Below are 25,297 nucleotides of genomic sequence, written 5' to 3' on the forward strand. Positions count from 1 at the left end.
ATGAAGATACAAAAACACTTGAAATCTTAAAATCATTAGTGTTATTATTTTAAAAGGTCATGTTTTCTTATTGCCGAAATACTATTGAAAAGTAAGACCTATTATTTTTTTTTTTTTTTTTTTTTTTTTGGAAGACCTATTATTTTTAACTGGATAGTGATATTGAGAACGTAGTGACAAGCAAGATTAAATAAGGAGCCCTGGACTTATTTCAACTCTAAGGCACTCTAATTCTTTTACTTGATAATTAATCTGAAAAAATGCCACATTTCTAATTTTTTGTGTGTGTAATGAGACAAATTAGGTTTCTTTTAAGACTAGTTTGCAAACATATCACAAAAGTAAGGATATGATAAAGGAACAATCCTATTCCTTACACAACTTCAAAATTAACCTCATTATGTTCTCCTATCATTTAATGTAACAAAAAAGCTTTGAGACTGATGATATCACATAATATGCATCCGCACACTTAACATATACACTAAAATTTAACCACTTTGTAATAAATCTTGTTCAATTTTTGCAATGACACAGTATTTTCTCCATGGACTCTTTTAGTATGCAGCATCTAATAATTTAACAAAAGTTCTCCCATCTACAATTTTACTAGTTGTCCCTCTTTCGTGTTTAATACATTATCATTTCTTTTGTAAATATTTTTCAATGCATTTTCTATAGCAAGGAGCTACACATGGGTAAACTCCATTCCTATGAATGACTCTAACATGGTAAATGGCAAAATGGAAAAGAAAATGATTAAATGCTGAATTTAATGGCACTATTTTAAAGCCATTCTCCAACAGCACATGGAGAGTTGAAAAGAAAAAAAAAAAATCACCTAACAAAGAGAATTATATCGAGACAGACAAGGAAAACATTAATTCACTGTCAAATGTAAGATATGTCATTATTTTATGAACTGCTAGGAGAAAACCACCAATTAAACTGATACTGTTTACAATTATTTTCTTAACGAAAAAAAATTTAGATTTAATCAAGCATAGGTTTTATTACATATCACCCTTCTACGGACATAACAAAACATAAGCAAAATAAATTGGTTAAGCTTTTCCTAAAACTCTTCAACCTTTAGAAGCTAATTCTTCTCATTCATCTTCTAACTTATAATCATCAGTGTCTATGTTTCTTCACAGAATAGCACTTTCTGTGTCAGCAAGCACAACGGTGAAACAGCACTTTCTTAAATGGATCCAAAGCTAGCTTCAGTATTTAGAACAGCCTATTTCTGACTCCTGCTTCCAAAGACTGTTAAATTAGGATTCTCCACTTTGCCTGACCTACCCATCATGACCATTTGAAACCCTCATTGTTAAAAGAACACTTCTCTAGTGTCTCTGGAACTTTATTCTAAGCTGTGGATCTGATATTCTGTAGGTATTGGTACTGATTGGGGATTTTGATATTTATACCTGACTAGGTAACAGCAATTACTGACCACTGGAAAGATAACTGCCATTGGTTTTAAGCCATATTCCAATTTTGGAGACGTTAAAATGTGAGAGGTGACAGAGATCTCAGAATCAATAAAATATAGTACCTTAAATTGGGTAGATGACTTTAAAACATTGAAGTTTTGTTATAGATATTTTCTGCATCATGTTTTTGGTATCTTAAGTCCCTTAGTTATCATAAATACCATATGACCCACAAGGAGCTACAGTTCCCACTAGACAGGGAGAATTAGCTGCTGTCCACCAGCTTCTTAAATGCAGAGAATAAACAGAATGTCAAAAGGGCAATGGAGCACATTGACAAAAGATAATTATTTTAAGGATAAGAAAGACACATAGAAACTATGTGAAACTATGTGATGTTTGTCATACTGCGAAATTCATCACTGAATTATGGAATACTGAATGGCAGCTGTTGACTTCATGAATCAGCAGCCAATCAGGAAAGCAGAAGCCTCTCTAGAAGAATTTAATTCAGGAAATTGGTTACAAAGATGTTGGGGGGGGGGGGGGGTGCTGAGTAGCATGGTAAAGTAATGTAACCCAGAGGTCAAGAAGAGATAAAACCCCTGGGCTAGCCTCAGTAGTCCACAGGAGCCACTAATAGTACTGAAACTGCCAGGGGCTGCTGCAGAGCCACACAATCCCCACTAAAGACCCCATATTACCAAGGCTGCAGAACAATGGCAGGCAGAGCACAGTCTTGTCAATCACCAGCACCAGTCCCACAATGGCTCCTTTCCCCCTTCATCCCACTTCCTCAACTATCCCAAGTGGTCTCTATTGACAATCTAACTGGAACTGAGAGAGGCAGGGAATCAAGAAAATACACTTTACTAGTTTTCAACCCCAGCATTGCAGAGGAAAATTCAGAAGGGCAAGTGTGAGGATAAGAGGCAATGGACAAATAAATATACAACAGGTTTACATTATAAAAAAAAATTTATTTTTTTTAGTTTGTTTTTTTTTTTTTTTTTTTAATTTATGATAGTCACACAGAGAGAGAGAGAGAGAGGCAGAGACATAGGCAGAGGGAGAAGCAGGCTCCATGCACCGGGAGCCCGATGTGGAATTTGATCCCGGGTCTCCAGGATCGCACCCTGGGCCAAAGGCAGGCGCTAAACCGCTGTGCCACCCAGGGATCCCAAAAAAAAAAAAAAACATTTAAAAAAAGAAAACGTAATCTTTGATGAGAAATAAAGGGAACGTAAATATATTAATAATCAAAAAAAGCTAACATTTGAGCCCATTCTGTAACTGACACTGTTTAAAGCATTTAAATGTATCCCCTCATTTCATCCTCACAATTCAATACAAATGATACTGGATTTATTCTGGTTCTACAGATAAATAAACTGAGGCTGAGAGATACTAAGTAACTCAGTGAAGTCATAATACAGTAAGTGGTAACTCTGAGGCCCAGGCTCATAACCAACATGATAAATTGTATAGAAATCTGCCCAAAGTGGATTTTAGTAGCAGTATCAAGTATGAACACAGATCAAGCTTGATCCTCACCATAAGCCTTAAAAACCAAAAGCAGCCAATTGTATATTTTTTAAAAAGGGGAACACTGTGTATACATTTTTAAATATTAAAAACAATCTTTAAAATAAATAATTGCTATTTTCCTGCAGATCAACCAAGTATTAAATCTAGATTTCTCATTGACCTTCCAGCAATTCACTCTCATTTTCTCAAACTAATTTTTTAGCTACCAAACGGGCTATATAATCCATAATGCAAATATTCTTTAAAATCTCCACATACATATCACCCAGTATCAGCGTCTGTGTTGCACAGTGTGTCATTTCTCCATTAGAAATCTGTATTTTTCTTCTATATAAATCCCTTCGTATCAAATTATGGATTAAAACTACCTAATTATGAAGGACTCCAGGCATATTCATATAGCCAGAAACTATGATTTGTAGTCTAGCGGTTTAAGTCAAATAACATTTAATAATCATTTCATAACCCCAAGCTATATTTAGTGCTAGAGTTTTTTTAAAAAGGATAAATTAGGTAGAATCCATAAATTCAAGTACAACACTGAGGAATGCTAAGAGTACTGGTAAAATAATTTCCAGTTACCAATAAATTTTCCCAGAAGCAATTTTTATAAACCCAAACCCTTTATTTCTACTTGTGAAAGGTAAAAATATGTGAAAATATACTAAATGTAACCCTAATGGTCTTAAAAATTTAGTCTTTACAACTTACTTAACCTAAGTAGAGGCAATTTATAAAATCTTTAGCTTTTGCTCAACACACACTTATATACATTGAAGATGAAAACTCCTAAAGAAGTGTGTGCCTTTTATTCCAAATTTGAAATTCTTTAGATCAACTATGAAAATGTTAGCTAAAAACACCCCATCTGCTAATCAACAGTTTGGTTTGGGTAGTGTTAATATCACTGTCTGATTGTCATCGACAACCAGGTCTACAAGGTGAGGTTTAATTGGAAATTTTCTATTTTAACTTTCTTCATAAAGGACACTATCATATGTAAGTCGATCTTTGACTTTTAAATATCTGCTTTTGTACACATTTTGAGAAACATTAGGAACGGCCTATTATCAAAAGTCGAAGGCTCTTGGCTTGATTTCACAGAATACATGCACATCCAAATATGCTAGGATATGTTAACAATCCTAAATAATCTGTAAGAGTCCCTGAAGGATTAAAAATGTCCCACAGTGACCTTCATAGGACCATAGACCCAACAACTGTTTTTCACCTTCTTGCAAAGACTGAATTGCCCAACCAACAGATATTAAGCCACAGGTTCAATTACCTCCTCTTCACAAAACCATTTTGGACCAACTATTCCTGAAACTGGTTGAATGTTGACAGACCTCTCTTACTAAAGCTCTATGAAATATTTACCCTTCTTTCGCTTCTGAATTTGAACACTGAGTTGTGCTCAAGGCTCAACAGCCTAAATAAAGATTCATGCTTACGGGTGTTAATATTAAAATAAATCCACTGGAGATTTTTTTAAGTAATACAGAACATCCTTTCATGCACTACTAATATTTATAAAGCATTAATTATCAGTCAGGCATTATCATAAATAGTCTACATGTATTAATATATTTAATAAAATGATACTAGGAAATAAAAGTTTTATACTACTAAATTTGAAAATCCAAAGAAAAAGTATAATAAACAAAGATATAAATGACCAACATTTACTCAAGAATATGTAGTAGTCTAACAATCATAGGAGATACTAAAAAGAAAGTCAAAGATGTGTACCAAAAGTCACAAGACCAGACAGCTTTACAAGCAAATTATATTGAACCTTACAGAACAAATAATTTCTAGTTATTCAGTGCATCTGGAACAAAGAAAAAGAAAGCATGCCAGTTCATTCTACAAGACTAGAACAACTCTGATTCTTAAACTAGACAAGGCTTCTAATTCTGGAATCAGACTTGCATAACTTCTGATTTTGAAGGAAAGAAAACTATACACCAATTTGACATATAAACACATGCCTGTGTTCATACATGTAAAGAGAAAAAGCTACGGTCCAATTTTATCTATGAACATAAAGGTTTTTTAAATCTTCAATTGAATCCAGCAATGTTAAAAGCAATAATGCATCATGATAAAGTAGAATTTATCACAAGAATACAAGGATTGAAATGTCAGAAAATAGGTTCATGAACTACATGTCATCAAGAGCTCAAAGAAAACCCAGGAGCACCTGTGTGGCTTTGCCATCCAGCGTCCGCCTTCAGCTCAGGTCATGATCCCAAGGTCTTGGGATCAAGCCCCTCCCTCCTCCATGGGAAGCCTGCTTCTCCCTCTCCTCTGCCTGTGTTCTCTCTAAATAAATGAATGAATGAATGAATGAATGAATGGGCAGCCTGGTGGGGCTCAGCAGTTTAGCACCGCCTTCGGCCCAGGGCCCGATCCTGGAGACCAAGCCCCTCCCTCTGCATCTCTGTCTCTCATGAATATATAAATAAAATCTTTAAACTAACTTAAAAAAAAAAAAAAAAAAAGAGGGCACCCCGGGTGGCTCAGCGGTTTAGTGCCACCTTCAGCCCAGGGCCTGATCCTAGAGACCCGGGATCAAGTCCCAGGTCAGGCTCCCTGCATGGAGCCTGCTTCTCCCTCTGCCTCTCTCTCTCTCTCTCTGTGTCTCTCATGAATAAATAAATAAAATCTTAAAAATAAAATAAAAAAAGAAAGAAAAACCATATAATCGTATCATCAGATATCTAGAAAGAACCTGATAAAATTCAGCACCTTGGGAGAAACAAGAGGAATGAGCCTTCAATTTAAAAATAAAGAGATATTCCCATAACTTGATAAAGAGTACTGACCAGGGCCCCTGTTAAGAAAGCAGGAGATACCCTTATAATAATAACAACAATAACAATAAATGTCTCATCAATTATTAGGAAATAAAAGCTTTATCATTAGCTATAAAAGATTTTCCACCTCGAAAGTCTGAGATATTTAACTAAAATATTATTAGAGAATTGACTATGGTCTCCAAATGTAGTATTAACATACAAAAATCAATAGCTTTTCTATATACCATGAATAAAACGTATTAGAAATACGTAATGAAAAAAAATACCAATCATAATGGCAAAAAAGACCATAAACATCTTGTAATAATACTAACAACAAATGTGTCAAACCTAATGGAAATATCTGTATAATTTACTAGTGAACATAAAAGTTTGAACAGTCTTTTTTTTTTTTAAGATTTTATTTATTTATTCATGAGACACACAGAGAGAGGCAGAGACAAAAGCAGACTCCCTGTGGGGAGCCTGATGCAGGACTTGATCCTAGGATCATGCCCTGGGCCAAAGGCAGATGCTTAACCACTGAGCCACCCAGGTGCCCCCCTGCTTGCTTTAGGTTTACAATAAATGCTACTCCACAAGGTTTAGAAGTCCACAGAACTAGGTCGTAAAGAACAGATATGAAATAATATGGAATACCTAATTTCTCTTGTAATCAAATAAGCAAACACTGAAATAAACAGAGTAATAATATTCATTTAAAAGTACACATAAGGGATCCCTGGGTGGCTCAGTGGTTTAGCGCCTGCCTTCAGCCCAGGGCATGATCCTGGAGTCGCAAGATCGAGTCCCGCATCAGGCTCCCTGCATGGAGCCTGCTTCTTCCTCTGCCTATATCTCTGTCTCTGTCTCTCTCGCTCTCTCATATGAATAAATAAATAAAATCTTAAGTACAGATAAAAGTCTGGCAGTATATTCAACAAAAAGTCAACAGTAGTTAGGTAATGGATTTATGTCCTCCTTTTATCTTTTGTATTTTTTCAGGAGTTTTCAATAAGCAGATAGGCAAGACTGAAACATAAGTAGTGTGCCAAAGGTCAGCCAGCTCAATAGGGAATAGAGCCAGCACTTCAAACTCAGGTAATCTGGTTCCAGAATCCACATTCTTAATGCAGAGTTCATTGGATTGCCCCAAAGCAGAAAAAGGCCTACGGGAAAAAGAAAAACCTGATTGGCCACCTAATGTGTCCAAACATAATGAAAACAGGTTATATTGAGGAAATTAGGGATTTTACTGACAATGGAAACATGAGAAAAGGAAAACATGATTTGGTCCAGAGAAGACAGAATTGTATACCAATAAGGAAATAAGATGCCCCCCCACCGCTTTTTTTTGCTCAGTTGTAAATCATGTCAATATGATGATCACAGTAATGTGAACACTAATGATCTGACAAAAAAAAAAAAAAATCACACTTGCAAGTCTATGAAGACAATGAGGAGAAGTTTGTATATGATGAGGAAGGAATGGCACATGTAGCGGAAAATAAGGGGCCATAAAATAGCTAGATCCTAGCAGGAAGTTAAAAATCCTAATCCCTAAAATGTTAAAAAGCAGTATAAGCTATTCAACTTTCTCAACATCATTTATTGAAGAGACTGTCTTTTTTCCAGGGGATATTCTTTCCTGCCTTGTTGAAGATTAGTTGACCATAGATAGAGTTGAGGGTCCATTTCTGGGTTCTCTATTCTCTTCCCTTAACCTATGTGTATTTTTGTGCCAGTACCATCCTTTCTTGAGGATCACAGCTTTGTATTACAGCTTGAAGTCAGGCATCATGATGCCCCCAGCTTTGGTTTTCTTTTTCAACAGTCCTCCGGCTATTCAGGGTCTCTTCTGGTTCCATACGTATCTTAGGATTATTTGTTCCAACTCTGTGAAGAAAGTCCATGGTATTTTGATAAAGATTGCATTGGATATGAAAATTGCTCTGGGTAACACAGACATTTTCATATTTATTCTTCCTCCAATCCATGAGCATGGAATGTTTTCCCATCTCTTTGTGTCTTCCTCAATTTCTTTCATAGTGTTCTGTAGTTATCAGAGTACAGATCCTTTACCTCTCTGGTTAGGTTTATTCCTAGGTATGTTATAGTTTTTGGTGCAATTGTAAATGGAATCAATTCCTTCATTTCTCGTTCTTCAGTCTCATTATTAGTGTATAGATATGTACTCGCCTGCATCAAGATCCACTTCATGATGCCAGTCAAAACAAATTTAAAAAGCAAATACTCTTTCATGTATACATATACTGGGCAAAAACATTTTTAAAGTCTCCTACCACTCAAAAAGTACTTAAAACAATTTTCTTCTCCTCAGAACATATGGATTCATATACAATCAATGTATTTACTAAGGAAAGAAAAAAAAAAAAGAAAGAAAGGAAAAGCCCCCTCAATGCCATTATGACCTATTTTTGCCTGAAAGGGTCATCTGAATCCTGGAAATGAAACACTGTGAGGCTTTTAGTCTTTTTTTTTCCCCCCCATTAGAACAACCACAGATAAAAGCTGTATTTACTTCATTATCACTGATGTCATGAATCAATTTCAATTAAATAAAACCAAAAAGCTCAAAAGGGATAAAAGCAAAGCTTCTCCACAAGATGCCTATACCTGATAATGTCACACTGACTCATTTTCTTTTTGAATGATAACTATTTTGTACATGTTTGACACTGTCTAGATTGCTCTTCTACAGATCTGTCTTTTCTAGATATACCTCTGCCATTTTTGAAAGTTTAATTGCATTTAAGTATTGAAATTAGAATATGGAAATATTTTCCTTCCAAATTTAGAAGATATAAGTTCTACATTTATTTTATATTCAAAATAAGTAGAAACAAAATTCAAGAAAATCACTGCATAAAAGAATGTATTACCGATTTTTACTTTCATCTTTGTAATTCAAAAGTTAATGGCTGTACTGAAAGAAATCTTTTCTATATGTTGTAGACTAGACATGTGGAGAGTCAACTCAGCACAGATGTTAAAGATACAGAACAGTACATGAACCAGGCCCCAAAGGAGGCAATGAGAGGTTAAGAAGAGCTGTGACAAGACAATGCTATGCACTGTCACCCCCTCTCCTCAAAATGTAGGCAGAGACATTTCTCTGCTGATTGGCCTCCAGCTCGAGACACAGGATTAGGTCCCTCACCCTTAAAGAATGCATGAAGCACAGGCTCCCAAACCTCTGTATAACCTTACTGAATTGTGATATATACAGTTTTCAAAACTTTCAAAGAAGCAAATTAATCCTATGCCAATGAAGAAATCAATGCAGTACATATTCAGAAAATGGAATATTACTCAGCCATCAGAAGGGATGAATATCTACCATTTACATCAATGTGGATGGAACTGGACGGTATTACGCTGAATGAAATAAGCCAATCACCATATGGTTTCACTCACGTGGAATATAATAGTGAAAGGGACTATAAAGGAAAAGAGGGAAACTGAATGGGGAAAAAATAGAAAGGAAACAAACCATGAGAGACTCATGACTGAGAAATGAACAAAGTGTTGCAGAAGGGGAGGAAGGTGGAGGGATGGGGTAACTGGGTAACAGGCACTAAGGAGGAGACTTGATGGAACGAGCACTGGGTGTTATACTATATGTTGACAAATTGAATTTAAATATTTTTTATTTTTATTTTTTTAATCTTTTTTTAAATATTTTTTAAAAGACCTTGTTAAAAAAAAAAAAAAGCATGGCTACTGATGACATATTTCCACTCAATTGCAAAGTAGATCATTTTAATTTTGTGGGTAAATCTTTAAAATGGCATATTTCTTGGCATGAAACTAGGATGCTAGACAAAGTTCTATTTATACCCTTCATTCAATAAAGTTTAAATGGGACCCCAAATTGGGCAATATTAGAAAGAAGGCAGCCTCTGGGGTCAGAACATCTTGGTTTAAACCTATCACTTATTCCTCTGTGAGCAAGTTTCTTAAAACTCTCAACTTCAGTCTCAGGATAACACCACCCCATAGTGTGAAGATCAAATGGAACCACTGGTGCCACAGACACCCAATACCCTGGAAGCAGACAAACTGGGTTTGAAACCTAGCTGTGTGGCTTTGAACAAGTTGACTGACTTCCCTAATGCCCAGGGGTTTCTCATCTATAAAATGGTCATGGTGCCAGAATTCTTTTGATAAGTTTGTTATGGAGATTAAAATAGTCCTCCCATCTATGCAATATAGCACTATGTGAGCACTTAAGTGTTCAAAAGACGCTTAAAGATAAGGCAGTTACACACATGGATTATCCAATTCAATCCTCTCAACCTTATGAAGTAAATTATATTATGCATAAACAGATAGGGCTCCTACTTCAGCCATTAGGACAAAAATAGCATTTATATTAAGTTGATTGTACTAATCAAACTAGGGATATCTTCATCTTCACTACTTCATCACCAAGATGATGTAGTACAGCAGTCAAGATTACCTATTTTTATTAGTAAAGTCTACAGAGGACTGGAAATCAAAGGAGATTAAACCTAAAAATGAGATTAATAGGTTTCCCTCAGATCCTTCCATCTACACAGAGGAAGTTCAAAGGAATAAGAGTAACTCAAGTAACTCAAGGAACTTTAAGAACCTAAAGAATAAAATGGTGAGGATTTTCACTTTTCATTTTTATTTCTCCCCCTCCTTCCCACAATCTTCTACTAAAGACCACTAAGACCACTATTCACTAAGTTGTCACTAGACCCCAGTCTCATGTCATTCTGGGCAAATCACCCATAGAATGTGCAGCTCTGGGGCTCCTGGGTGGCTCAGTCATTAAGCATCATCTGCCTTTGGCTCAGGTCATGATTCCAGGGTCCTGAGATTGAGTCCCCCACATCAGGCTCCATGCAGAGAGATGCATGTTCCATGCATAGTCCTCTGACTATGTCTCTGCCTCTCTCTGTGGGTCTCTCATGAATAAATTTAAAAAAAAAAAAAAAAAAAAAGGAAGTGCAGCTCTGTCTCATACACACAATCTCAGAATACCTGGGTTTGCACCTCATATCCACTGCGGAAACCAGTCAGATATGATGACTGGACTTTAGAGCAACAGAGAGTGGGGTAAGAACAGTGGCCATGGGAAGAATAGGTTTTAGCAGGAAAATATGGGACTAATAGATGGTAAAAAGCTACTGAGAGAGAGCTGTGCACTACAACTCTGAGCTAAAGCCTCTACAATTAAATCAATCTCAAACAGCATTTAATAACAGAAATAATGTAAATAGAATGATACATTATTGAAAAATTCCTTGAGTTAGCCAGTTAACTTTTATAGGTATCAAATTATTTTGGCTTCCTAAGGAATTTTTTACCTTGTATCCTATAAATATCTGGGGAATTATATATAGATCATGACTCAAATTTGGGGAAATAACAGATTACCTTAATGATTCTGCAGGAGGAAAAAGTAACAGATGATACTTTTCTGAAATTATTTATCACACCAACCTTGTTACAATGGCGCAATGGCATAATATGCCAGGGCATTACTTCTCCATCAACAAAATTCTATTAATGAACATTATTAGAAAATTCACTCTCCTGTTCCTCAAATATATTTAGGCCTTCTCATTGTCCCTTCCTATTCAACACCTCTCTCATACTTTCCTTTTCTTTGTTTCTCTAAATTATATTCTGCTAACTTCTTTGGCTTTATCGTTCAGCTAATTCTCCCTTGGTTTATAATTTCTGGTTAAACCAGAGGGAGTTTTTTCTTGATTATATTTTCTTTTTTTCTGTGCAATTTAGTATACATCTAAAATAAATACACACATGGATACCAACCATTCATTTTAGGGTATCTAATCTACCATTCGATTATCATCAGACAAGGGAATCTTATCCTATCCTTACTCAATACCTCCCTCTTCTTCCCCCCACCCCCAAAATTCATTTAGAAGCCAAGTAGTTGATACAGTCTAAGAAATTGCTAACCTGGGGATCCCTGGGTGGCGCAGCGGTTTGGCGCCTGCCTTTGGTCCAGGGCGCGATCCTGGGGACCCGGGATTGAGTCCCACATCGGGCTCCCGGTGCATGGAGCCTGCTTTTCCCTCTGCCTGTGTCTCTGCCCGCCCCCCCCCCCACCGTGCCTATCATAAATAAATAAATAATTAACTTAAAAAAAAAAAGAAATTGCTAACCTATCTCTCACTGCTAAGTCAGGCCCTCACTATTTCTTAGGCAAGCTGGTAAAGCCTTCCAGCCCAGTTTAATGATCAGTCTTTTCCCCCACTAAGGTCTGGAGGTAGTAAGAGACAGTTGTTAATCAGTTCCAGACTGTCCCTTGGATTCCAATCCAATGTTCTTGTTTGTCCTGATCATCCCCTACTTAATGTCCATCTTTCCTGCCCGACAGTCAACCCAATAGATTTCAGCAGACAGCACCAGACACAGAAGAAACAATTTTCATAGACTAATCAGCTTCTATCATGATATATGTTATGGCTATATAGTCTTCATTAGATCTTCTGTGCAGCATCTCTGATCAAACCTTGACTGATAGGGCAGTATCTAGAGATCTGCTCATTCCTTAAAGAGCTACAATATAATCCATCAGATATATGTAACTTAGCTTATTCAAGCAACCCCAAATCCCCTAGTGATGGACAGATAGGTTGTTTCTAGTCCTTGCTCTTATAAATAGTGCTGCAACTAATATTTTTTTTCAGACTTTTATCAGTCTATCTCTGAAATAGATTCTTAGAGATAGACTATGGGTCCAAAGGGTAAATAATCACTATTGCTCAGTTCTCTTTCCTCCTTCTTCTAGAAACCATACAAGCAACTGTGGCAGATACTGGTAGTCGTTAATAACCATCTCCCATTGTCGCACAATAAAACTTAGTGGGGGCACTAAGCTAAAGACGACTTCTTTCAACCTCCCTTGTGACTGGGTGGTGGCACCATGATGAAGTTCTGACCAATGGAATGTGCAGAGATTTAATATGTGCAATTTCCAAGTCATTCCTTTAAGAGAAGGAGAATTCTCTTCCCCTCCCCACCCCATCTTTCCTCATGGCTGAAATGTTTCTGTGATGATGGGAGCAGAACAGTCCCCTGGGACCAGAAGCAAAAGTCACAAAGACAACAGAGAAATCAGACAGAAGGATTCTGGTACCTTGATATTTATGGGAGAGAGAAATCAATTCCCATCTCTTAAAGTCATATATGGATTTACTGTTAGCCTAAATAACATATCTAACTTTTTAGAATCCTCTACTTCACAGATTTATCTATGTTGAAGAGGTCATTCCGTAAATAAAAGTACTTAAATGCATAGATTTTATAAACATTGTATTATACTCAAAAGTTTTCTTTACTTATATATGAGTATGTTCTGTTTAATTAAGATTACTTATTAACCTAAATGGGCTATCATGTAAAGAATACAACTCTCAATTATTTTTGCAAAGGATTGTCAGCCTAGTATTTAAAATATATCAGTGAACTCCTTTAAAAAAACTCAAAATGTGTGATGTCTGGGTGGCTCAGTGGTTGAGCATCTGCATTTGGCTCAGGATGTGATCCTGGGGTCCTGGGACTGAGTCCCATATGAGGCTGCCCAAGGGGAGCCTGCTTCTCCCTCTGCCTATGTTTCTGCTTCTGTGTCTCTCATGAATATATAAATAAAATCTTTAAAAAACAAAACAAAAAAAGAACTCTAAATGTAAAGGTTCATACCTTTGGTCTACTCTATTCTATACTCCCCCAATGTATGCTGAAAATTCAAAAAAGGATGCAGGAATAAGCGTCAACCTATTAAATTATTATCTATGGATACTAAAAGTCTTCCCACTGCCACCACTTCTAAGTGGTCTTTGAGATAAATCTAAAGTATCTTTTTTCACTGCTATATGTGATTGTTAATACAGAAACGTCTTCTACAAAGCATTTCAGATTACGGACTCAAAAATGCATCCTGAATTCTATATAGGAAGTGAGAATAAAAGAAGATAAATGGAAATAGGCAGCATTAGTCACTGCTTCAGAATTGATATGAAGCACTGGTTCTCAAAATTTAGTTGGAGTCAAAGTCACCTGGAGGGCTGCTAAGAGACACCTTGAGTCTCACACTCCGAGGTTCTAATTCAGCAAGTCATGAAACCAGGCCCAACAATTTGCATTTCTTTTTTTTTTTTTTTTGTATATTTTTTTATTGGAGTTCGATTTGCCAACATATAGCATAACACCCAATGCTCATCCTGTCAAGTGCCCCCCTCAGTGCCTGTCACTCAGTAACCCCATCCCCCTGCCCATCTCCCCTTCTACCACCCCTTGTTCGTTTCCCAGAGTTAGGATTCTCTCATGGTTTGTCACCCTCTCTGATTTTTCCCACTCATTTTCTCTCCTTTCCCCTATAATCCTTTTCACTATTTTTTTTTATTCCCCATATCAGTGAAACCATATAATGTTTGTCCTTCTCCAATCAGAGAACAATTTGCACTTCTAATAAGCTCCCAGGAGGCTAATGCTGCTGGCTCAGGGATCAACTCTAGAAAAAACATGGATATAAAAGGTTTTGGTGGCTAGCCCTTTTTTCCTAGACTACTTTCTTCTGCAGAGAAACTCTCGAGCTGTGAAAGAACCTCTGTTTTGTTCTTTACTGAGCCCCTAGAGGTCAAGAAAAAATTCAGAATTAAAGTCCTTGAAATGGCACATAATCCTTGGGAAACTTCTGAAAACCTTTGAGCCCCATTCCTGATGAGTGTTTTCACAGTCTCTCCCAGTGCCAAGGCTACAACAAATTTCTCAAGCTCACTCTCTTATGTGGAATCCTATAACATTACACATTTATTTCCCTTACCAATCATGATTTTGACATTTGCAACAAAATGGATATTGCTTTTCTAAGTTTCTTATTCACTCTCTATTTATTAAATATGTACTGAAAAAAAATCTGCATTAGTTGATAAGCTTGCACAGTTGGTTGGTCTTACAAATATAATACCCAGAATATCTAAAGCAGTTAGCAATCAAAGAGCTACTTGGTGTACACCATCTGTGTCTTCCTATTCACCTCAAGACTTTAAATTCTTATGTTACTTTTAATTCCATTATGAGATACAGATCACAACAGAGTTCCTAAAAAATGAAAACATTCCATTTAAAATACGTTTAACTTAAGAGCATTGGAATTCTGAAAAATTCCAATGGAAGCATAAAATGGTATAACTGCTTTGAAAAATTCTTCAGTAGATTCTTACCAAGTTAAATGTGCACCTACTTTGTGATGCAACAATTCCATTCCTAGATGTTTATTACTCAAACGAAAAGAAACAGTATGTTCACAAAGCACCTGTTCAAGAATGTCCCTAACAGCCTTGTACAAAGTAGGAAAAAACTGAAAACAATGATGGACATTTGTTCATCAACAAGAGAATGGATAAATCGTGAGTATATTCATACAATATAAATATTATTCAACAATGAAAAGGACATAAACTGCTGATAACAAGCAACAACATGAATGAATCTCAAAAACATTAGGTTGAGCAAAGAAGGCAAATACAAAAGAATATATATGGTGTGATTTGTTTCTATGAAGCCCTAAAACATGTGCAACTGATCTATAGGGACAGAATCAAAGTGGCTAAGCTTAAGGTAGAGAAAAAGAGGAATTGCCAGGAAAGAGGCAGAAGGAGCTTCCTGAAGTGATGAAATTGCTCCAGATTTTTTCACATTTTTTCCCCTAGATGTGTAAGACTGTCAAAAAAAAAAAATCAAATTGAACACTTAATATCTGTATACTTTATTGTATGTAAATTATATAATAAATAATGTTAAGCTTAACTATTCAAGAAAAAGAATGATTTACCAAAGCAATGTTCTTTATATTCAAAATAAAATGTACTTTAGACAGAATTGTTTGATATTTAAAATTTCCATTATAGGTGATAAATAAGCAGTCACAGATGAATGGTTCCAGATTTAAGATTCTGAGCTCATGGTAGGGTGACTGAACATCTCCATTTGCCTTAGACAGTCATTCCAGCATTGACCTGATGCCACAGCACTGATAGTGCACCCTTCACTATCAAATGTATCTTAATTCAGAGAAAGACCTATAGCTAGAAGGATATTTGATATTATTTGGTACAATGCACTCATTCACTTTTCCATTCAACCTACATTTATTAAGCATCTACTATGTAGCTAAACATAGTCCCTATATTCTTGCTACCATTTCACATTGCTCCTTTGTCTCCACAATCAGAACCTAAAACAGCTAGATTGTCTCTAAAGTTAACAAAAACAGAGAGAGACAAAGTAAATACAGAAGAAACCAATCAGAATCTTCTATAAACAAGGAAAATACAAATCAATATTATTAAATAAAAAGGTTATCATTTTTTTGAGCTATGCAAAACAAAATGCATAAAGATATCCACAAATATAAAATAAAGGAAACCTTTACCTGCTGCCCTGTAAAGTATTTTAGGTTCAAAAAATATACAAGGATTTCTATCCTCTATGCATGACAAAAGAAGTCCCTTGGCCTGGAAAGGGCTTCTGGGTACAACCACCTGCAAAACAGATTTTTTTTTTTTTAACAAAAATTTCAGTATAAACTGTAGCCCAGTAAACTCATTTATAAGAAGCGTTGATATTTCAGTAATTGTTATTAGTTATAGAAATCATTTTTAGCCTAATTACCATTATAAATTTTACATATTGCCCCATCCCCCCAAAATTCCATTTGTTAAATAAGTATTTATCAGATGTCCACCATATTCTGGTAACTAAGATACTGTTCCTCTCTTAAAAAGCTAAATTTGCATACACAGACTAAAAGGAAATACATAAAAAGCAAAGTTGTCACTATCTTATATTCACCTATAGAAAAATCTTTTCCACTAATACTCTACTGCTACTTTCAAAGGGTATGTAATTATTCTCCAATTTTAATATACCAAAATCCCCTCCTTTCCCATGAAACATAGGGATCATCCACTGAGAGTTCTGATCTGGGCACTATAATGTTCAGTTATTGCAAAGCTAAAAGAAAAGTGTAGAGGCAACCTGGTGACTCAGTGGTTTAGCACCACCTTCAGCCCAGGGTGTGATCCTGAAGACCAGGGATCAAGTCCCACATCAGGCTCTCTGTATGGAGCCTGCTTCTCCCTCTGCCTTTGTCTCTGTGTCTCTCATGAATAAATAAAATCTTTAAAAAAAAAAAAAAAAGAAAAAAAGAAAAGTGTAGATACTTCCCACTTCCAGATGAGAGGGATGGGCTCCAGGACCATCTTGAGAAGGCCTTTGACAATGAGGAAGATGATCAAAGCAGTTGGCACATGTTGTTACCTGGGCCAAGTACTCTATATGGATATTACTCTTCATAGCAACTCATGCTATTATTATTTTCCCCAATTTAGAAAGAGAGACAAGAGATTAAAAGAGAGATCAAATAACTTGCCCAAAGTTTTACTGCTTGCTATACCAGGGATTCTTCCACAGTTCTGACACCTAAGCCTAAGCTCTTACTACACCATTTTGCCTCAAATCACAAACTTATATCTAGTTTTTAATGACAGTTAAATAACTGCATAAGTGTCAGTGTTACATGGGAAGAATTATTAAAATAAATCTGATTTTATCTCAAAGACTCAACTAAGATTCCTTGAAACAAATTACGCTTGGCTTTCAAAATTAATTTTATACTATTTTAAACTAAAGGATTCTTATTTAAAAAATAACAAATCTCACAATTCTCTATAAAACAGACTGCTGAACACATTGCTTACTGTACTACACAATGTCTTTATGTTCCTTTAGTTTCTCTTCATCTGCTTTCCTCATGTATTTTCAGCATTTTGTACTATTTTCATTTGGGATTAAAAAGAGGGAAAGGGGCAAGTGGAGAAAAGTTAGGAGATTAAAAGAAAGAAAATCTGTTCTTAAAAACACTGGGTAAGGGGCGCTTGGGTGGCTCAGAAGGTTAAGCGTTTGCCTTCAGCTCAAGTGATGATCCCAGGGCCTGGGATGAGTCTCTTTTGGGGCTCTCTGCTCTGTGGGGAATCTGTTTCTCCCTCTCCCTCTGCCTGCCACTTCCCCTGCTTACGTTCATTCGTTCTTTTTCTCTTTCTCTCTCTCAAAATAAATAAATAAAATCGTTTAAAATGCTGGATAAGAACATTAACTTTAAATGTGAATCAATGTTCAATTTAAGCACAAAAATAAATGTAGCTTCAAATGTGGCTTCTGTTGGAACCTATCACTTCCGGCTTGCATTGAAAAATTATGCAACCTTTACTCAACTAAAAAAACTTTATGACTTTGCTCTGGTATAAAAAATAAAAATAAGACAGACATGTGTTTACAACCAATTCATGTTATCCAACACATATACAGCCCTGGGAAAGATAAAGGTATTTCTATTGTGATCCCTAGAAAGCTCTTCAGCAAAAAGAAATAGAAAAGATAATGTAAAAAATTAAGACACAAAATATGCAAAACAAGCCACATTTTTTTCTTTTTTTAATCAAAAGACCTAAGCTATTGTGGAACACTTAAAATTACTGGCTTTAAAGATATAAGGCAGGATCCCTGGGTAGTGCAGCAGTTTGGCGCCTGCCTTTGGCCCAGGGCGCGATCCCGGAGACCCGGGATCGAATCCCACATCGGGCTCCCGGTGCATGGAGCCTGCTTCTCCCTCTGCCTGTGTCTCTGCCTCTCTCTCTCTCTCTCTGTGACTATCATAAATAAATAAAAATTTTTTTAAAAAAGATATAAGGCTTTAAAAGAGAGGTGCTTCAAAATTGTTTGATCAAGTATTACCTTACCTGGACTGGAAAACATGTGGATAACAAAGGCTTCTTTTAAACTGAAGCAAAAGTCCTAACCCTCTGACTTTGAGGTAAAATATGTACTAAACAGTAGGTTTATTAAAATTAATCCAGAATCAGTTAAATGAGAAAGCTGGATTAGAAAGAAACATCTTTGAAATAGGGGTAAGTTAAACCAACTATGTTCTCTGTCTCATTCTCTGAAGTCTGTGAAATTAATGTCAGGGTTAAGCCAGTGCTACTTCAACAAGAATATTCTGTAAACCTGGGAACTGGAGAGCTGATCTAAAATAAATACTCTCTCTAAAAATAAACAATTAAGTTCACATAAATTCCATAAATCCTGTTTGCTTTCCTCTAGATAAGCCTATTAGTTAACAGAATGAACCAAAATGGAAATATCCAACACAGATCAAATAAAGTACATAAATGAGGATACCTTGATTCCTGGGCAGTGAGCAAAAAAAGCTTCAGGACTCTGAGAATGATAAAGAGCCCCGTGGCCCACACAGCCCCAAGGGGCCCGGATGGTGAGGCTTCCACAATTAAAAAGATCTCCAGAGCGATAGCGATACTTGGCAGCTTCATTAACAATCTGGGGGGCGGGGGGGGGGGGGGGGGGGGAGGACAGGTCACAAGGAGTTCTTTATTTCCATCCATTTCCTTAACCATTTATTAGATCTTTAAATATATGCCCATAACAAAGTAACTCATAATGCATTAGCTCAAAGATGACCAAAAAAAAATCTCCATGATAAGAGGTGGGACAATGGAGGCAAAATATCAACACCTCATGGACTTAAACTAAGAAACATTCAGTTATAGGGGCACCTGGGTGGCTCAGTAGGTTAGGCTAAGTGTCTGCCTTTGGCTCAGGTCATGATCCCAGCATCCTGGGATGTGCCCTACATCAGGCTCTCTGCACAGTGGGAAACCTGCTTCTCCCTCTCCCTCTGCCCCTCCTCCCCCTGCTTGTGCTCACTCACTCTCTCTCAAATAAATTAAATCTTTAAAAAAAAAAAGAAGAAGAAGAAAGACATGTTGAACTATAGTAAAATGAAACCTTCTTACCTGATCAAAAGCAGGGAAAATATAATCTGCAAACTGAATTTCTGCAATGGCGGTAGCCCCAGTGACTGCAATCCCAATTCCAAACCCAACGATTCCTTGTTCACACAACGGTGTGTTGAAAACTCTATCTTTTCCTAAAAGAAGGTTAAGATAATCTTAATATGACAAACGAGAGTGTGGTAATAACACACAACACAACCGAAAATTCAGGGAATTAATGGTGATGAAGAAAAAAGCATAGAAGAGGTGAAGGGAATAGAAAACTAGCATGATGGCTGGTTTAAATGCAAACAAAACAAATACGTTAACTAGAAGTAGTCAGTGTTTCAACTGAAAGAAAGGTTGTCATTCTAGGATAAAAGAAAGCAAAACCCAACTATTTAAAAGAAAACACTGAGACAAGAAAGATAACGAACAATGAAAACCCTAGCCAAAACAAGCACAGGATTAGCAAAGTAGACTTTAGAGGAAAAGGCATCACCCGAGATAAAGAGAAAATTCATAGTTTTAAGGGGTGCAAATCAAAGGAGGACATAAGTCTAAATTTACACTCATGCACAACACAGGCTCTAAATAAATAGGAAAAATTAACAGAATTAAAAGGATAAATGAATATATTTCCAATATGGTGGAAGATATTAATATACCAATCTCAGTAACAGAAAAAAGCATACCAAGATACAAAGGTAGGAGTAGAGAAGATTGCAATAGGATTAGCAAATACGACCTAGCTGACACACGCAGGACACTGCACCCAACAGCCAAGAATACAAACCCTTTTCAAGTAAGCAGAACACTGACACTCACTGACTACAGACTGGGCTATACATCCAATGTCCACATATTTTGACAGATTAAAATCTTAACAGGGTGTATTCCCTGACCATGATGGAATTAAGCTAGAAGTCACTAACAGAGAATTAGAAAATCCTATCTTAGAAAAAAAATTTAAATATGTCTAAGTATCCACGGCTCAAAGAAGAAATCATAAGGAAATTATAAAGTATTCCGAACTGAATGACAATGAAAACTATGTATCAACTTACTGAGGTTTACAAATTTACTGATGAACAGCTTTTTTCAGACTAACCTCCCCACATATATTAACTCTGGACAAAATAGAACAAAGAACTACTTAATTAAAGGCACTGGAGAGCCAAAAAGCACACCTAAATCCAAGAGGGCGACCCTTGAAAGAAGGAAGAACAGTGGTTAAGTATAACATTTTCAGAGCTTGTCCCCTGAGGGGACTCTCCAATCTCTGAGACAAGGACTGCTAGGATTCAGACAGGACAGACTCAGTCTTTATTAGCTCAGGTATGAGAGAATGGGGTTCAGAGCTGCCAGCGGCTGGATATGGAGAGAGCAAATCCCTAAAAGAAGAACATTACCGGGGATCCCTGGGTAGCTCAGTGGTTTAGCGCCTGCCTTTGGCCCAGCACGCAATCCTGGAGTCCCAGGATCAAGTCCCATGTCGGGCTCCCAGCATGGAGCCTGCTTCTCCCTCTGCCTGTGTCTCTGCCTTTCTCTCTCTCTCATGAATAAATAAAATCTTGTAAAAAATAATAATAATAATGCATAGAGATTATAGTCCTAGAGACAGGAGTCTCCCTTAGTTAAAAAAATGTCTTAGTGATTTACAAGAAAAAGCATTCTTAACAACCTAACTTCCAGAAGGAAACTCCCATCTATCTTAATATCAATGCTTTACTAGAGGGAAAAACCACCTTAACTTGGCAATGGCAAGATCTCTGATATCTTGTAGGTCATCTTTGGCATACAAACATTCTTTTGAAAACCTCCCTTTCCCTTACCTCCCCTAACTCCCAAGTATATAATCAGCCACCCCTCACAACCCCAGGGCAGCAGCTCTTCCTGCCCATAGATCCTGTCCCTGTGTTTAATAAAACCACCATTTTGCACCAAAAAGATCTCAAGAATTCTTTCTTGGTGGTCAGCCCCAGACATCACCCCACCAAACCTCACCTATATTCCAAACTACATCGGGGCACCCCAAAGTCTGTGCATATACTCTGTTCAAATCTTTGGCTGACCTCTATGGCTGCAGGAGACTCCAAGAGCCCAGCAGAGAACAGCTCGAGCCCAAAATGCTGAGCAAGGATTTCTGCTCTACCCACTAAGGAAAAGATGGAATTTGGAGTCTGAGACTCTTCAAATTAAAAGAGCTTGATAAACACTTCAGGCTTTCCATTGAAACCACAAGGTACATGTTACTAGTGTTCAATTCTCATTTCAAATTTCACCACCTCTCAGCCAATATCAGCATTTCATGAAAACTCCTAATTTTAGGGAGCTGGATAGACATAAATAATGACCACAGCCTGGCAAGGTAACAAAAAGTGTGCAGACAGATTCAGGGATTCATATTTCACTTCCGTGATCGAGGGATACCAGTTCTTCTTGGAGCACAGCATCCACTCTCAGCTCAATCATTCCTTTTGAATATGAACCGCAAATAGGACAGGTGCTGGGGAAACGCCAGCCAGACACATCCTGTAGAATGCACTCTAAAAGCAGCTGCAAAAACTTAAAAGCATGATTCATACTCAGCACCATCTGCGACTACCTTCTGAAATTGTGACCTCTATCACTCATCAGTTCCCTATTTGACTGAGATCAGCTTGATAATTTCTGAAAATCTACAACTCCATTGAACTAAGAACAATTCATGAGCAAAAAATGAAAAAAAAAAAAAAAAAAAAGATTCCTGCTGCCTTTGGTGGAATCCACATCCTTGGAATACCTGAGCCACCTTAACCACAGGAGCCCTGTTCTTATTCATTCCCTGTCACTTCAAGTTCCCTAGACTCAGGTATTTTTCATCTCAGTAAATACAGCCTTTTCTGATGCTAGAAGGCAGCAAACTCGAGTTTCTCAGAACTGTTACTCAAGTACACATTTGGTCTGAGGAATCAGCCTAATTTAACAACTCTCTCCAACAAGCTGCAATGCCATGAACTATAGGTTAAAAATCTATTTTCTCCCAAAAGGTAACAATTGAGGGTAAGGACACACGTAAAATGCACAATAATGAGGACTTCCTCTACGTCATAATGCAATTAACCCAATATAAAGTTCATACACAAACAGTGATTGCACCATGAGCCAAGACAGATGTGGTGCTCAGTGCTATCTCCACAAATACAAGCCTTTGTAAGGCTCAATTCCTTGTCTGTAACAAAAGTATCATGATACTAAAAAGATTAAAATAATTCATATACTTATTTGAACATTTATAAAGTGCTTAATATTGTATGAACCATATTCTAGATGCAAAGAATAAGCAAATAAAGCAATCCTATCCATGAGTAACTTACATTGTAGTCAGAGGAAAGAGACAAAAACAAAATAAATGAGTAAAATATACAGTGTATTAGATGATGACATGTTATGGAGAATATTAAAGCAGGAAATAGGTAATTAGAAGTGGGAAGTAGAGCTACTGTGATTTAAAATAGGAGGGCCAGGAAGACCCCAGTGAGAGGTGACATATACAGAAAGAGTTGAAAGAAGTAAGAAAGTACACTGCACATATATCTGAGGGAACAGATGTTCTGGGCAGAGAGATCAGCAGGTGCAAAGGTCCTGGGTATATGCATTTTTTATTACAGCAGAGGAAAAGTAAGAAGCCCAGAGTGCCTGGTCTGGAGTAAGAGTAAGAAATGAAGCTGGAAGAGTTGACATTGGGATTGGGCAGTGGCACAGATCAGGCAAGGAGGGCCTTGTACGTCACCGTCAACTCTCTTTCTACTATGACAATGAATAAGTGAACAAGTAGGTGAGGGAGACAGGCAGCCATTGAGCAAAATCACACCATCTTTTCAACTGCATTCCATCTCTCTAGCTGGTATTTGCTGAACAGTCTCTAACCAGACGAAAGGGACATAGCAAGTCTGATTACAGGATACTACAATACCAGTAAGAGATGAGGGCTCCTACTTGCAGAAAAGTTGTGAGGCTCTGGATAGAGTCTAAAGATAGAAGCAAAAGGATGTGCTGATGAAACGGATACAGAGTATGAATCAGAGAAAAATGCCAAAGATGACTCAAAGGCTTTTGGGCCACGCAATCTGAAAGGAGAGAGTTGCCCTTAACTAAGGAAGGGCAAACCATGAAGCATGTTGGGATGAGATACTAGGAGTTCAGTTGTGGAGATGTTATAGTTGAGAGGCCTTCAGATATGAAGGCAAAGCTTGGAAATAGACTGTTAGGTATAGGAGTTGAAAGTCTTCAGCATCAAGACCCCCCCCCCCCCCAAAAAAAAAAGACAAGCAGTGAGAACAAATATAATCAGCAAAGTTGGGGGAAAAAAAAAAAAAAAGCCAGAGTTTGGAGAAAAAGTAAGAGAATGTGCTGGCCTGGAAGCCTCTTCTAGGAGGTTAGAGTAATCACTTTTGCTGTATGCTGCCAATTCCAAGTGAGAGGAAGGCTGCAAACTGTATAACTGGTGATCTTGACATTAGCAGTATCAGCAAAATAGGAGGGAGGGAGCAGCGAATAAAAGCGGAGGTCAAGAGGGAGCAGGGGAAGAAAGATCGGAGACAATGAGCAACAACAATTATTTGGAGATATTTTGCTGCAAAGGAGAAAAAAGGAGCAACAACTGCTGGATAAAAATAGGAGATCCATAAAGGGAATTTTGTAAGACCAGAAATAAAAAAAACATCTGCAGACTGATAAAAATGGTCAGTAAGAAAGGAAGAAATGATTGAGAAAATTAATGAATTGGAGAGGCGGAAGAACCAGAGCTATGTCTTTGATGGGAAGGAAAGGGTTTAGTGTGGAGGGATTGACAGGAGTCAGAGCACAGGAAGAAAGCATTTAGGCACCCTGACAGGGCATGTGAGCAGGTGCAGCGGTGAAAGCTTGTCAAAGTTCTCTCTTCGCTGCACCTATCCTCTTGGCAAAATATGAAACTAGATTATTGGTAAAAAGGATGGGGGGTGGCAGTGTTGAGGAGAGTATGACATAGTCATCTGGGAAAATGGAGGAGTCAAGGGGACCATGACCAGACAGCAGGATGGTGGGAGGCACGAGTGGCCCCCTCAGATTACTAGTCTTAGACTAAAAGTGACAAGATGACTTTTTCTCTGGCTACATTCTGCTTAAGATTGCAGGTTTAGAGGATGGATTTAGCAGAGACTGGATTTTCCCAAGCAAATAATGACACAGAATTTAAACTGGGTAAAAAAGTGGGGGAAAAGGTCATCAGGAAAGTGAGATACGGTGACAGGGTGGTATAATTCAGGACTTTTCAGAATCAGTATGGTCAAAATGTTGTTGGATTGGAGGAACCAGAAGTAGTGAACTAGAGGTTCCAGGTGGAAGTCAGAGTTGGGATGCTTTAACTTGAGATTTGGGAGGGACTGCAGTTACTACTGATAATAACATCCGGGATAGGATGGTTAGAGTGAGAAGCTGAGGTAGGATGGAGGACAGGATCACTAGAGAGACAAAAATGAAACAGTGAGAACGCCACCCCTGTGGCTATTGACAGGAGTACTGGGGAGGCAGACAGTGAGCCACGCTGGAATGAAGAGTGGCCTGATGTGAATGGATGGAGTAACTTACTGAATTATTATTG

At 37.3% G+C, this 25,297-nt stretch overlaps 1 protein-coding gene across 4 annotated transcripts in view; it reads right to left on the reverse strand.

The window, feature by feature from the left end:
• BCKDHB (branched chain keto acid dehydrogenase E1 subunit beta) overlaps positions 1-25,297 on the reverse strand; it is a 211,462-nt gene that overhangs the window by 146,403 nt on the left and 39,762 nt on the right. For 3 of the 4 annotated variants that reach the window (XM_077903275.1, XM_077903274.1, XM_077903276.1), the window contains exons 4-6: positions 19,693-19,826; positions 19,061-19,216; positions 16,254-16,362 (exon numbers count right to left, since the gene is read on the reverse strand). In XM_077903275.1, the coding sequence (XP_077759401.1) occupies positions 16,254-16,362; positions 19,061-19,216; positions 19,693-19,826 (399 nt within the window). The remainder of the gene's footprint in view (positions 1-16,253; positions 16,363-19,060; positions 19,217-19,692; positions 19,827-25,297) is intronic. The other variant, XM_077903277.1, reaches the window with a different exon arrangement.

The sequence above is a fragment of the Canis aureus genome, chromosome 7 (genome assembly GCF_053574225.1).
Source record: "Canis aureus isolate CA01 chromosome 7, VMU_Caureus_v.1.0, whole genome shotgun sequence".
In the NCBI taxonomy this organism is placed as follows: Eukaryota; Metazoa; Chordata; class Mammalia; order Carnivora; family Canidae; genus Canis; species Canis aureus.